The sequence below is a fragment of the Elephas maximus genome, chromosome 3, assembly GCF_024166365.1.
Source record: "Elephas maximus indicus isolate mEleMax1 chromosome 3, mEleMax1 primary haplotype, whole genome shotgun sequence".
Lineage (NCBI taxonomy): Eukaryota > Metazoa > Chordata > Mammalia > Proboscidea > Elephantidae > Elephas > Elephas maximus.
The window spans coordinates 23743564-23759030 of record NC_064821.1 but is presented as its reverse complement, the minus strand read 5'-3'; the positions used below and the strand labels follow the sequence as shown (position 1 = coordinate 23759030).

The following is a 15467-nucleotide window of genomic DNA, read 5'->3' as shown; positions in this document are numbered from 1 at the left end:
GTCATTCTTTGGTTTTCTGACAACCACCTTCCTTGGAGAGAAGTGCTCACTCAAATATATGGGTTGTCTTTTAAAAGACTTTTCAAATATAAATTCTAACCTTGGCTGCAGTGAACATCAAATTTTGAGAAATATATTTTGTTAAGTATGAAAAATCATTCATCATTGTAGATTCCAAATATGGCATTAGTGTACAATGCCACCAATGGTTACACAGTAATTATCTTTTAAGAAACTCTCTGTTTCTCTTTTCCATTTTTTTGCAGAATTATTTGTATCAACATTATAAAATCTCAGAAAAATGTCTGGTGTTGAATTTGCTTCTTTTTTTGTCTCTATCTGCAACAGATTGGTAAAACCAAGCCCATTACCCTCTTGTTGATTCCAATTTATGACAACTTCACATGTTACAAAGTAGAGCTGCTTCACAGGATTTTCTTGGCTATAATCTTTACAGACTTTTCTTCTGCAGAACCACTGGGTAAGTTCGAACCACCAACCTTTAGCAGCTGATCAAAAACTGCTTGTGCCACCTGGAGACCTTAACGGCCTTGTGAAAACACTTAAATATGTTTCTAATCCTAATCATTTGTGAATGGGGCCTCATCAAATCCACTTCTTTTAAAAACAGGGAGATTCTAAAGCCAGCCATCTTATGCCCAGTTATGAAGAGCTTTTGTAAGTCAATCATTCCTGATAGGGAGATTGCAGTTCTACTAATACCAGCTCCTTGAAGACAACTCAGTTTCTCATTCTCTTGGCGGGTCCAATTTGATCTAATCTGGGAAAATGCACAGGTAAAATTAGTGGAATAATATGACTACATTTGGATGGTTTGTACATCTGTAAAATGTTATTAATTGAATCTATCTTATAGAATTGTGAGATACTAAATTAAATAATAATTACAAAGGGCTTAGAACAGTGGTTCTCAATCCTAATTTACCCTATAACTACTGTGGATCTTTTAAAACATACTGATGAGCTGGATATAGCCTAGAACAAATCAAATCCGATTCTCAACCTGTGAATCCCTTGGTCATCCTGAAGTACAGCCAGGGTTGATAACCATGGACTTATAATATGGCCAGGCACTTAGTAAATGCTCCACTAATATTACTGTGTTGCTTACCTAGTGGTGCAAAACAGAAATACCACAGTAGGAAGCTTTAATAAACAGAAATACATTTTCTCACACTTTAGGAGGCTACAATCTGAATTCAGTGTGCCAGCTCTAGGCGAAAGCTTTCCCTCTCTGTCAGCTCTGGAGAAATGTCCTTATCTCTTTGAGCTTCTGTTCCTGGACTATCTTTCCCCATCTGTGCTTCTTTCAATCGCTTGTTTACTCTCTTTTCTATCTCTGGAAAAGAGTATCATGCTTGGTAAAGCAGGGAGTCATAGAAAAAGAAGACCCTCAACCAGATGTATTGACACTGTGGCTACAACAATGCACTCAAAAACAGCAAGGATTATGAGCATGGCACAGGACCAGGCAGTGTTTTATTTTATTGCCCATAGCGTCACTATGATATGGAACTGATTCCACGGCACCTAACAACAATAGCAATGACTATTTGAGACACATGATAACATACCTTGATTCTTCATGTTACAATTCATTAGTCCAGGCTCAATGAAGACAAAAAAAAAAAAAAAAAACTAATTTCAATGAAGGTTGTTTAACATAGATAATTAGGTAAATATGTATAGAAAGACTGAAAGGCATAAAAGGAAAAAAAAAGGGATAACACTGAGCTATTACCTACAGGAGGTAGTGATCATGACAAAGAACAAGAAGTATAGTGAAAAGGTTGGATTACCGGGTTGCTTTTTTTTTTTATCTTTATAGAAAAATATTGGAAGAACATTGCAAGAAAGTCAAATGGAAATCAGAGCAGAGATGGGATGACTTGTACTCTGGCATCCCCAATAGTATGTAGAAAGGTGAGTTTGGAGCAGAGACACAAGAGCTTAATATCCAGCACATATGACGAGCTCTATGATATGAAGGGAGAAGATTTTTGAAGAACAATTTCCAGGAACATTGAAAAAAATCCCATTGCCTGAAGTTCTTTCATACCTTCTCCATTGTGAGCTCTGATTGCTTTCAGATCTTCAGCATCTCCTCATGAGGAATAAAGGACCCAAGGCATATTAGTCATTTTTGAACAATGGCCTTATTTAGATAGTCTCCAACCTTGTCTGCCCACTGGCACATCTTGAGGTACTTTGAAAAATCTCACCACACACCTCAATCTAAATAATCACCATCCCTAGTGGTACAACTCAGGCAAGAGTGTCTTTAAATTTCACCAGATGATTCCAATATGAAACCAACTCTGAGGACTAATAACAAACATTCTTACATCTAAACTATATAAATGAATAAGACAGATGCAGTTGTTGTATGGACATTAGTCATGAACTTTGGAAAAGGTTGTGGATTGCATTTTTTATTAAAGAAAGTTGTGTATTTTACCAGGATGTCTGTGTCATAGATGAGAAATACAGAAGGCTCTATAGGGGTGATAGGACTCAATTGGGTATATATTACCATGTATAATTTCAAAACATCCCTAACGTCCCCACAAATAGGCCATATAATCAATATTCTGATATGAAACATCAAGGGAATGAAAACAATGAGAGTTACAAAGATTATGTGACCAAAGGAGCATGCTTTCAAGCGCCACTTTTTGTTTTCTGCCTATTATAATCCACGGACCAAAAAAATGACACAGTTACTGACATTATGCTGGTCTGCTGAGGAGCCTCTGCAGGGCCTTCTTGATATCCCTGTTCCTCAGGCTGTAGATGAAGGGGTTCAGCATGGGGGTGACCACAGAGTACATCACTGTGGCCGCTGCACCACTCCTGAGAGAAGGTGAGACAGCTGAACTCAGGTACACTCCAATAGCTGTGCCATAAAATAAGCAAACGACTGACAGGTGAGAGCCACAGGTGGAAAAAGCTTTATACTTCCCCCTTGATGATGGAACTCTCAAAATGGAGAAAAAAATTCGAGTATAAGAGAAAAGGACTGCTGAAACTGGAACACCTCCAAGGATGGCACCAAGAATATACACTAGTATTTTTTTGGTGGTGGCAATAGAACAGACAAGATTGAGGAGTTGCGAAGGATCACAGAAGAAATGAGGAATTTCCACTTCCGTGCAGAAGGTAAGTTGTGACACCATCAAGCAGTGCAGCTGGGAGTCCAAAAGGCTGAGAAAAAAAGACACTAAAACCATCAAGCCACAGAGGTTAGGATTCATGATGATTGGATAGTGAAGTGGGTGACAGATGGCCACAAACCGATCATAGGCCATCACCCCCAGGAGAAGATTGTCCATACATCCAAAAAATATGAAAAAAGACAACTGAATCAGGCAGTCACCATAGGAGATGATTCTGTGGTGTGTATTGGTATCCATAAGCATCTTTGGGATTGTGACAGAGGTGAAACCAATGTCAGCCAAGGAGAGGTTGGAGAGGAAGAAGTACATGGGGGTGCGAAGGTGGAGGTCAGAGCTCACAACCAGGATAATGAGTAGGTTTCCAAGCATAGCAAGCAGGTACATGGACAAGAAAGGTCCAAAGAGCAGGGACTGCAGTTCTGGATCTTCTGAGAGGCCCAAGAGTACAAATTCAGATACACGTGTTAGATTCTGTGAGTCCATGTTGCAGAGACACCTTTGGGAAAGTAAAGAAAGGTCAGTAAAAGGAAATAAGAACATAGTTACCCAGCCCTTTGTCTATATTTGAATTCAGGAAATTCACACGTAAAGCATTCACACTTAAGACATACACCCCCTTCAGCAACTCTTCTCAATTGTGGTAAAATTATTCTTCCTAGAACTCTTTCCTCATTGATTTCTGTGCTATTCACCCTTTTCTATACAAACCCACTTTAGAGCCACTCAGCTAAAGCATGTTGAAGAATGTTAGAGGATCAAAGACATTTACAGATAACAAATTTGTAAAGACAGTAAAATCATTAAGTGTAGAAGAAAGACAAGACTTCAACAGACATAACATGTGAAGATACCAAAGCCATATCAAAAACCTCCCAAGACGGAAAAGTCCGGGACCAGACAGCTTCACTGGGGAATCCCACCAAGCATTTACAGAACAAAAGATGCCAATCCTTCTTAAAATGTCCGGAAACTGCAAGAGGACAGAACTCTCCCTAAGTAATTCTGTGAGGCTAGCATCACCCTGGTGACAAAACCAGACAAAGACCCCACAAAAAAAGAAAACTACAAACCAATATCTGTGATAAATATAGACACTAAAATCTCGAACAAAATTCTAGCAAACTGAATCCATCAGCATGTTAAAAGGATTATACACCATGATCAAATGGGATTTATCCCAGGAATGCAAGGTGGTTTCAACATTAGAAAATCAGTCAATATAATACACTACATCAATAGGACAAAGGTAAAGAACCACATAATCATGTCATTCAAGGCAGAAAAGGCTTTTGACAAAATTCAAACCCCCCACCCCGTGCCCCACGCCATTGTTACTCAGTATGGTACCGCAAGTTCTAACTAGAGCAATTCGGCAAGAAAAAGGAAAAAAAAAAAAAAAAAAACGCATCCAAATGGGGAAGGAAGGAGTAAAGCTATCTCTTTTTGCAGCTAGCTTTTCTATAGATAGAATACAGATGGTCCCCAGGTTACAAATGAGATCAGTTCCTGAGTATATCTTTAAAACGAATTTGTAGATAAGTCAGAACACGTGCATACAGTTCTTATTTAGCAATAAATGGTTCAAAGCTTTTCCGTGGTTTCAGAGATGCATGTGCACCAAGTGAAAGTGATTGTCATGAAGGATTTTTCCATAGGCGTTGGTTTGATTGTTTCAAAGTGAGAGCAGATTTACATAACATTAAAGGGCAGATAGGAGTTGTCCATCAGTCGTATATTTGTGAACTGGGAACTTTTTGTACTCCAGACAATCCACAATATATGAATTCAGGAAAGTGGAAGGATATAAGGTTATCACAGAAAACACAGTTATGTTTTTATACACCAAGAACAAATGATCTGAAAGGAAATAAAGGAAACAATTCTATCTACAATTGCATCTAAAAGAATAAAATGCCTATGAACAAATTTAACTATAGAGGTAAAAAACTTATGTACTGAAAACTAAAAACATTACCAAAAGAAGTTAAAGACCATCCAAATAAATGGGAGGGCATTCCATGCTTATGAATCAGAAGACTTAATATTGTCAAGATGTCAATACTACCTAAAGCAATCTATAGACTGAATGTGCTACCCATCAACATTCCAACATTTTTCTTTGAAGAAGTGGGAAAGCTGGTCCTAAATTTTATATAGAACTGCAAAGGGCCCAAAATAGCCACAGAAATATTGAAAAAGAACAGAGTAGGAGGACTCTCACTCCCTGGTCTCAAGACCTATTTTAAAGCTACAGTAATTAGAACAATCTGGTACCAGTATAATGATAGACATATAGACCAATGGAATAGCATTGATAGCCCAGAGATAAGCACACACATCTATGGTTGATTAATCTTTGAGAAGGTTACTAAATCCATCAAATTGGGAAAGAATAGTCTCTTTGATAAATGATGCTGGGAAAACTGGATTTACACATACAAAAGTCGAAGTTAGACCCATATTTCACACCATATATGAAAACTAGCTCAATATAGATCTAACACCTAAAAATTAGGCCTAAAACCATAAAACTCTCAGAAGAAAACATAGGGATAATTCTTCAGGACCTAGTCTTCAAAAACAGTTTGTTAGCTATGACACCAAAAGCACACTAACAAAACACAAAATAGATAAATGAGCTCTCATCAAAATTAAAATCCTTTGTACATCAAAGGACTTTATTAAACAAAGTGAAGAGATAACCTACAAACTGGGACAAAATTTTTAGAAACCATGTATCAGACAAGGACTTAAAAGCCAGAATATAAAAAGAAGTTAGCATTCAACTAGAAAAAGACAAACAACCCAATCATAAAATGGGCATAAGATTTGAATATAAAAATGGCTAACAAGAACATGAAAAGATGCTCAATTAGTCAATACTGTTGTTGTTGTTCGGTGTTGTCAAGTTGATTTCAACTCATAGTGACACCATGAGACAGAGGAGCACTGTCTTACGTGTTTTCTAGGCTATAATAGTTCAAGAAGCAGATTATTGAGTCTTTCTTCCTAGGAGACACTGGATGTGTTCGAACCACCAACCTTCAGGTTAGCAGCTGAATGCCTAAGCATCGTGCAACCAGATTTCTTTTCATTAGCCATTAACCAAAAAACCCTGTTGCCATCAAGTCAATTCCAACTCCTAGTGCCCCTATAGGACAGAGTAGAACTGTGCCACATGATTTCCAAGGAGCAAGTGGTGGATGTAAACTGCCAAACTTTTGGTTAGCAGCCAAGCTCTTTAACCACTGGTCCATACATTAGCCATTAACCTGATGCCGTCAAGTCGATTCATTAGCCACTGTTTTGGTTGTTAGGTGTCAGGGAGTTGGCTCCGACTCATAAAGACCATATGTACAACAGAACAAAACACTACCGTGTCGTGCACCATTCTCATGATCAGTGTTATACCTGAGCTCATTTTTGGAGCCACTGTGTCAATTCATCTCATTGTGTAGGTCTTCCCCTTTTTGGCTGACCCTTTTACTTTACCAAAAGTGAAGTCCTTGTCCAGGGACCAGTCCCTCCTGATAACATGTCCAAAGTATGTGAGCCAGAGTCTCTCCATTCTCGCTTCTAAGGAGCATTCTGGTTGTACTTCTTCCAAGACAGATTTGTTCCTTCTTTTGGCACTCCATGATATATTCAATATTTTTCGTCAACACCACAATTCAAAGGCATCAATTTTTCTTCGGTCTTCCTTATTCATTGTGCAGCATTCACATGCATATGATGCAATTGAAAATACCATGGCCTGGGTCAGACGCACCTTAGTCTTCAAGTGACATCTTTGCTCTTCAATACTTTAAAGATGTCTTTTGCAGCAGATTTGCCCAATGCAATGTGTCTTTTGATTTCTTGACTGCTGCTTCCATGGGTGTTGATTGTAGATCCAAGTAAAATGAAATCCTTGACAGCTTCAACCCTTTCTCCATTTATCATGATATTGGTTATTGGTCCAGTTGTGAGGATTTTTGTTTTCTTTATGTTAGGGTGTAACCCATACTGAAGGCTGTGGTCTTTGATCTTCATTAGTAAGGGCTTCAAGTCTTCTTCACTTTCAGCAAACAGTGTTGTGTCATCTGCATAACTCAGGTTGTTAATGAGTCTTCCTTTGATCCTGATGCCCCGTTCTTCTTCATATAGTCCAGCTTCTCGGATTGAATACATACAGATTGAATAGGTATGGTGAAAGGATACAACCCTGATGCACACCTTCCTTTACTTTAAGCCACTCAGTATCCTCTTGTTTTGTCTGAACAACTGCCTCTTGATCTATGTAAAGGTTCCTCACGAACACAGTTAAGTGTTCTGGAATTCCCATTCTTCGCAGTGTTGTCCATAATTTGTTATGATCCATACAGTCAAATGCCTTTGCATAGTCAATAAAACACAGGTGAACATCCGTCTGGTATTCTCTGCTTTCAGCCAGGATCCATCTGGCATCAGCAATGATATCCCTGGTTCCACATCCTCTTTTGAATCCAGCCTGAATTTCTGGTAGTTCTCTGTCAATACACGGCTGCAGCTGTTTTTGAATGATCTTCAGCAAAATTTTGCTTACGTGTGATATTAATGATAATCGTTCTGTAATTTCCACATTCGGTTGGATCACCTTTCTAGGGAATAGGCATAAATATGGATCTCTTCCAGTCAGTTGGCCAGGAACCTGTCTTCCATATTTCTTGGTATAGACTAATGAGCACTTCTAGTGCTGCATCAGTTTGTTGAAACATCTCAATTGATATTCTGTCAATTCCTGGAGCCTTGGTTTTCAGCAGTCCCCTCAATGCAGCTTGGACTTCTTTCTTCAGTACCATCAGTTCCTGATCATATGCTGCCTCTTGAAATGCTTGAACTTTGACTAATTGTTTTTGGCATAATGACTCCGTATATTCCTTCTATCTTCTTTTGGTGCTTCCTGGGTCCATTAATATTTTCCCCATAGAAACCTTCACTACTGAAATTCGAGTCTTGAATTTTTTATTCAGTTCTTGTAGCTTGAGAAATGCTGAGCACGTTCTTCCCTTTTGGCTTTCTATCTTCAGGTTTTCGCACATTTCATTATAGTACTTTGTCTTTTCCAACTGCCCTTTGAAATCTTCTGTTCAGCTCTTTTACTCATTATTTCTTTCTTTTGCTTAGGAACTCGACGTTCAAGAACAAGTTTCAGAGTCTCTTTGGACATTCATTTTGGTATTTTCTTTCTTTTGTGCCTTTTTAATGACCTTGGCTTTCTTCATACACGATGTCCTTGATGCCATTCCACAACTTGCCTGGCGTTCAGTCATTAGTGTTCATTGCCTCAAATCTGTTCTTGAGGTGGTCTCTAATTAGATGGTCTTTAACTATCTATTTTGGCTATCATGGGCTTGTTCTTATTTTTTTCAACTTGAAGTTGAACTTGCATATTATCAACTGATGGTCTGTTCCACAATCAGCCCCTGGCTTTGTTCTGACTGATGATATTGAGCTTTGCCATTGTGTTTTTCCGCAGATGTTCTTGATTTGAGTCCTATATATTCTATCTGGTGAGGTCCATGTGTTTAGTCGCCATTTTCTGTTGTTGAAAAAAAATATTTGCAATGAAGAAATTGTTGGTCTTGCAAAATTCTATCATGTGATCTTCGGCATCATTTCTATCACCAAGGCCATCATAGTTTCTAACTACCAATCCTTCTTCTTTGTTTCCAACTTTCACATTCCAGTCGCCCATAATTTTGACTGCATCTTGATTACGTGTTAGATCAATTTCAGACTGCTTAAGTTGGTAAAAATCTTCAATTTCTTCATCTTTGGCCTTAGTGGTTTTTGTGTAAATTTGAATAAAATCATATTAACTGGTGTTCCTTGGAGGCATAAGGATATTATCCTATCACTGACAGTGTTGTACTTCAGGATATATCTTGAAATGTTCTTTTTGATGATGAATACTACACGATTCCTCTTCAATTTGTCATTCTCAGCATAGTAGACCATATGATTGTCTGATTCAGAATGGCCCATACCAGTCCATCTCAGCTCACTAATGCTTAGGATATCAATGTTTATGCGTTCCATTTATTTTTTGACAACTTCCAATTTTCCTAGATTCATACTTTGTACATTCCACAGTCCACTTATTAATTGATATATGCAGCTGTTTCATCTCATTTTGAGTTGTGTCACATCAGCAAATGAAGGTCCCGAAAGCGTGACTCCATCCCCATCATTAAGGTCAGTTCCACTTTGAGAAAGCAGCTCTTCCCCAGTCATATTTGGACTGCCTTCCAACCTGAGGAGCTCATCTTCTGGCACTGAATCAGAAAATGTTCTGCTGCTACCCATAAGGTTTTCATTGGCCAATGTTTTCAGAATTAGACTGCCAGATCCATAGACTGCCAGATCTTTCTTCCTAGTCTGTCTTAGTCTGGAAGCTCCACTGAAACCTGTCCACCAAGGGTGACCCTGCTGATATTTGAAATACTGGTGGCAAAGCTTCCAGTATCACAGCAACACACAAGCCACCACAGTATGTGGTGGAGCCACAGCCTAAAAGTAGTTAAATCAGAATCCCAACACATGAGACCCTTGGTGATCCTAATATACAACAAGTGTGAATCACTGCCTTAGGATATTGCCATGCACTTAGTAAATGCTCCATTAAGGTTAGCTATTATTATTATCATTAATACCCAGTACCTCTATTAAATATGTAAATGTTTAATAATATTTGCTTTAGGACTCATACTTTACAAATATTTAAAATATCCCCATTAACATTTAATTTTTCTCCAATCCGTGCTGATCCTATTCTCCAGAATACCCATCCCCAAAGGCAACCACTGACATGAATTTAGGGGGAATATTTACCTGACAATATTTCCATAATGTTAGCATTGATTTACATATCCCTAAATAGTTTTCTTAAAAACTTACCTAACTAGTATCACAGTATGAGTATTGTTCTTGAAATGTCATTTCCCACAACATTGTATTTTAAGTCTCTGTGTGAAGCACATTCCTCTTGCTAAAACCTAGTTTAAATAAAGCATAGTATTACTTGGGGGAGGAACTTCATTTTATTTTTTGATTTCTTATTAGGACAATCCTACAAAAATTCTTATGCCTCTGTCCATTCACACAAGTGAGAATTTCTATAAGATATATGAATAAAGGATAGTTGTTTGAGTCGTGACAATCAATGTGTATTCATTTTTTCTACTAATTGTTAACATTTGCTTTCCCAATAGAAAAATCAACCACACGCTCTTATTATCAAGGTATAACTATTGCTGTTGAGTTGATTCCAACTCAAAGGGATCCTATAAGACAGAGTAAAACTACCCCATATGGCTTCCAATGGTGCAGTCTTTACGAAAGCAAATTGCCACAACTTTCTCCTGTGGAGCAGCTGGTGAGTTCAAACCACCAGCCTTTTGTTTAGAAGTTAAGTGCATAACCACTGCACCACAAAGTATAGAATCATAAGTATCCCTGAAGTCTAGGTAATAATAGTCATCATTCCAGGATAGCTCGACGTGAAATCTCCATTTCTACAGGAAATAATGTTTCCATGTCTCAGATTTCCAAAGTGTTCTGCAAAATAAATTGCTAATCATAGAAAAGCCTGTGACCACAATATTCATGCCACAAAGACTCCTATAAACCATGGCCTTATTCAACTAATTTTGGATGAACTCCTCAAATCCCAAGAAGAGGAACAGATTCTTCTGCTTCTGTCTGGTATTTTGAACCAAAGAAGGTGCAAAAAAAAAAAAAAAAAAAAATTCAGCTCTCCTGTAGGGGACAGAGCCTGGGAAAAGGTCTGAGTCCCATATCCTTCATCCACTGGAATTTTGACACTTAATGCTCAATTATGATTTTCTAATCAGAGTTGGAATCATTATTGAAGTTGCCAGTTTATTGTTGAAATACAACTCCATAAAATATTCAGTCATTGTACTCTCAATTACATGGCAGAGAGGTTAAAGTGAAACTTATGTGAAGAAACTCAAGCATGAATAAACGGAATATTCTAAAAGATGTCTCAGTCCACACAGTAAAATTTTTCTTCCCCTACTCTTTCTCCCTCTTCTTTTTCTGTTTTCCGTTTTATGAAAATCTATCCAATTTTTAAATAGAATGTTGTCAATCCTATTAAATGGAAAATAACATGTAGCAGAGAAAAGTCTTGATATAGACCCATACAAGCCCTATTTTATCTTATTTATGTATCTGAGTGGTGAGACTCCATTCACAAGCAACTAGCCAATACTCTAACCTTCCATTTTTTCTTCCTGGTGATCCAGGCAGAGAGATTGGAGGGAAACAACTGAGTCTCATTCCTCTCTCTAATCCTATTGGACATCCCAGGAAGGGAGAAAAGTACAGGCAGAAAAGCACCCAGTGTGTGGAAGCCACAGAGACTACACTTTGTTCCTGTGAATTAAAAGAAATAATAATTAAGAGTTTTTTTTTTTTTTTTTGGTGGCATCTGCTGTGCCAAGTTAGTGTAGGCTCTAGAGGAGTAGGTATGAATGAGATTTGATCATTTTTTTTTTCTCTGATCACTTCAACTGGAGCGACACAGGAAGAAAAATAGCACTGGGATGACAGTTTAGAATTTCAGGTAGGTGCCCAGTGATAAGAAGCCCTGGTACTGCAGTGGTTAAGCACTTGACTGCTAACCAGAAGTCAGCCGTTTAAGCCTACCAGCCATTCCACAGGAGAAAAAAGGGGCAGTCTGCTTCCTTAAAGATGGCAGCCTTGGGAAGCCTAAAAAAAAAAAAATGGAAAAGTTCTACGTTATTCTACAGTGTCGCTATGAGTTGGAATCAACTTGATACCATCGGGTTTGGTTTTCTTTTTTTTTTTTTTTTTTGCCCAGTGATAAGGGGCAGTGGTGGTTCAGTGATAGAATTCTTACTTTTTGTGCAGAAGATTGGATTTGATTCTCATCCAGTGCACCTCGTGTACATCAACCACCCATCCCTGGGTGGAGCCTTGTGTGTTGCTATGATGTTGGACAGGTTTCAGTGGAGGATCCAAAAACCAGGCAGTGAAAACCCTATGGATCACCGTGGCCTGATCCACAACTGATTGGGGCACCATGCAAATGGAATCTCACTGCCCAGATTCAAGCCTTGATTCACCCCTTTCTGCACCTAATAAAATACATAAAATCACTCTGCTCCATTTCTCACTTATAAAATTATACTAATCTCTGCACATATATCTTGGGGGTGATTGTGCAGACGAAATGAAGAAAAGCTACATAACCCACAGCTCAGAGCTTGACACTAGGAAACCCTCAATATGATTTGGTGATATTGTAGTTAATTGTCCTTATCATCACCAATATCATCATCCTCAACATCAAGATCATTTTGGAGTGCTTAGGGGACAGCTTAGAGGGACTTATTCCCTGCCGTGATGGTGGCAATGCCTTTGGAAGCTAGAAGTGATGTTAGAGAAGAACAGACCTCTGAATGAAAGTTCTCAGGCATCCACAGTACTAAGAACATAAACTTTATAAGCCACTTAGCTGAAACACTTTATTCTAGGCCCTCCATCCTGACTATCCCAAATGTGTTGTTGGTCCCGATGATGAAAAACAATGCCCTTGACAGTTACTCCTGTGTCCCTGTCTCCCTCAGCACTGACTGGGCTGCATAGTCTCTCTGCTGAGGCATGACCAAGGAGTGTGAATCCATTGTTCCTCCCGTGCCCGGTGGGTGATGAAGGCTGAGGATCCTTCTTCAGAACTGACAGGAAGACACACCCAAGCATGGGCACCCTAATGTGGATGATGACTCTGGGAGGAAGAGACACACTTATGTAGCCTGCTAGACTGTGATGGGTACTCTGAAGGGCTGGAGACACAGGCTAATAATTGGTAGCCAAATGGTATTGAGAATGCAACCCACAGAGCTTGTAATTAGCCTATCTGATCTATGTTCTCCTATTCTCTGAGGGCTTATTAAGTGAAGGGATGAGACAGGAAAAAAATGAATGTCCTGGAAGGGTCAGGGCCCTTCCTCTTCTCAGGAGGAATCAAACCTATATAGTCACTTCTGTCTGGTAATTTGCAGGGATCTTAACATGAAGTTCAGATTCTCTTTTTTCTAATTTGAAGAATCAGTGAGTGACTTTCATATCAAAAAACACAGTGAGTTAATGGAATCATTTAGAGAGAATAAGGATTTCTATTATGAAAATCTGTTACAACTCCCATCTCTTTTAAAATTTCTACCTCTAAAGAGGACATCCTAGCTGAGACAGCTTTGGGAAAAGAAAAGACGGTTGTGAAAAATAAGTGTACAGGAACCCAACAGTGGGTCTATATTTTGGATTTAAGCAATTCACAAGTAAAGTCCTCAAGTTTGATGACCATATTCTTCTTCAGCAATATTTCTCAGTTGTGACAAACCTATCCTCAAAACTGTTTTGTCATTGGTTTCTGCGCTGTTCTTTTTTTTGGACACACCCACTTTAGGGACACTGGGCCAAAGAATATTAGAATTCTAAGGACATTTTAAGATAACAAATCCAGAAAGAAAGTAATATATCTTTATGAAGGAAACATATGGAATATTTAATATTCTTCAGTTTTTAAGGAAAAAAATCATTTGAATTGGAGGACATTATGAAGCACTCAAGGAGGGCAGTGGTAGAACTATCACTTCCCATGTGGTGGACCTGGGCGAAATTCCCCACCAAGGAACCTTATGTGCAGCCCCCACCCATCTGTGGAAGCTTGCATATTGCTATGATGCTGAACAGAATTCACTGAAGCTTCCAGACTAAGACAGAGGAAGAAGAAAGGCCTGGAAATATACTTCTGAAAAGCAGCTAATAAAAATTCTTTGGTTCAAAAGTCAAGTAATTTGGGCCAGAGGTTTTAATCAAAGTATAGCAAAGGCACATCTTTTATCTGATTCCAGTTTCCCAACTAGAAATGGAATCCAATACTCTGAGTTGTCTCTCTTTGAGATTAAGAGGAGCTAAATTACAAGAAGTAGACATGGACAGCAGAAATAAAACCCAGGTGTAGGAGCATGAGAGAGTTCTGCCCAGTATTATTATCATCTGCCAACTATTTATGTGATTCTTACCTGCGATCTCAGCTATACACCTGGTAGTTGATACAGGAAGTGGCAACCACTGGAAGCACACAATGAATAGCTCGCAGTGACCAGAGAAGAGAAATGGTAGGGTAGGTTGGCAGGAAAGAATATTGGCTAGGTGCCCAGTGTCTGTAGCCAGACTGCCCAGATTCAAACCTGGGTTCATTCCTTTGTAGGTCATGACCTCGTGCAAGTTACATTAAAAGGCCGTACTCCTGTTATAATCCATATAATGGCATTAATGTGTGTTGCTCTTTTTGGAAGGTGGTGTCACAGATGTAGCAAAACAAGTTACATGGAATTTTTAGCTCAGAGACTGGCACCAGGAGGCCTTCAATAAAGGTTCCTGATAGTGTAGTTACATCATCATTATTACCTTTATCCTCACAATTCTTACTATCACCCCTCTTATGATCATTTTGGAGTCTGTGGGTAGTGCAAATGGTTGACATGCTCGGCTGGTAATCAAAAGGTTGGAAGTTCAAGTCCACCTAGCAGTGCCTTGGAAGAGAGGCCTGGTGATCTGCTTCTGAAAAATCAACCATTGAGAACTCTATGGATCACAGGCCTACTCTCAGACACATGGGGTCATATCATGAGTTGCAATCAAATCAATAGCAACTGGTAGTGATGCTGGTGTTATTTGTATGACTTATCAGAATCCATCATTATTTGATGATTCTTAATCTTGCATATTCTATTAAATGTTCATAATAATAAAAACAAAGCATACACTTATTCTCTCAGTAGTTAATAGAAATCTATACAGAAGGTCTAGTAGTCCATCTGATACTCGATGTATTGATATCAAAATGTCCTCACTTTTTCTTGAGTCAGTGAATAATATATTCGACAATAAACAAAGTGGAGATTACCAAATCTTATGTATATTTTGAGTATATAAACTAATGTTATTCAGTCCTACCTTTAAACTGCATAAGGACTCGTTTTTTTTTTTTTAATTGAACTTTAGATGAAGGTTTACAGAACAAACTAGTTTCTCATCAATCTGTTAGTACCCGCATTGTTGTATGACACTGGATATCAGCACCACGACATGTCAACGCTGTCCCTTCTCAACCCTGGGTTCCCTATTACCAGCTTTCCTGTTCCCTCCTACTTTCCAGTCCCCGCCCCAGGGCTGGTGCACCCCTTTAGTCTT

The 15467-nt window shown here is 38.7% G+C and overlaps 1 protein-coding gene across 1 annotated transcript; it reads right to left on the bottom strand.

The window, feature by feature from the left end:
- Positions 1-2750: 2750 nt before the first annotated feature.
- On the bottom strand, positions 2751-3683 carry LOC126074094 (olfactory receptor 7E24-like). Its single transcript, XM_049881427.1, has one exon. The coding sequence runs from the start codon at positions 3678-3680 to the stop codon at positions 2751-2753; it is 930 nt and encodes a 309-aa protein (XP_049737384.1). The 5' UTR covers positions 3681-3683.
- Between the last annotated feature and the right edge of the window lie 11784 nt (positions 3684-15467).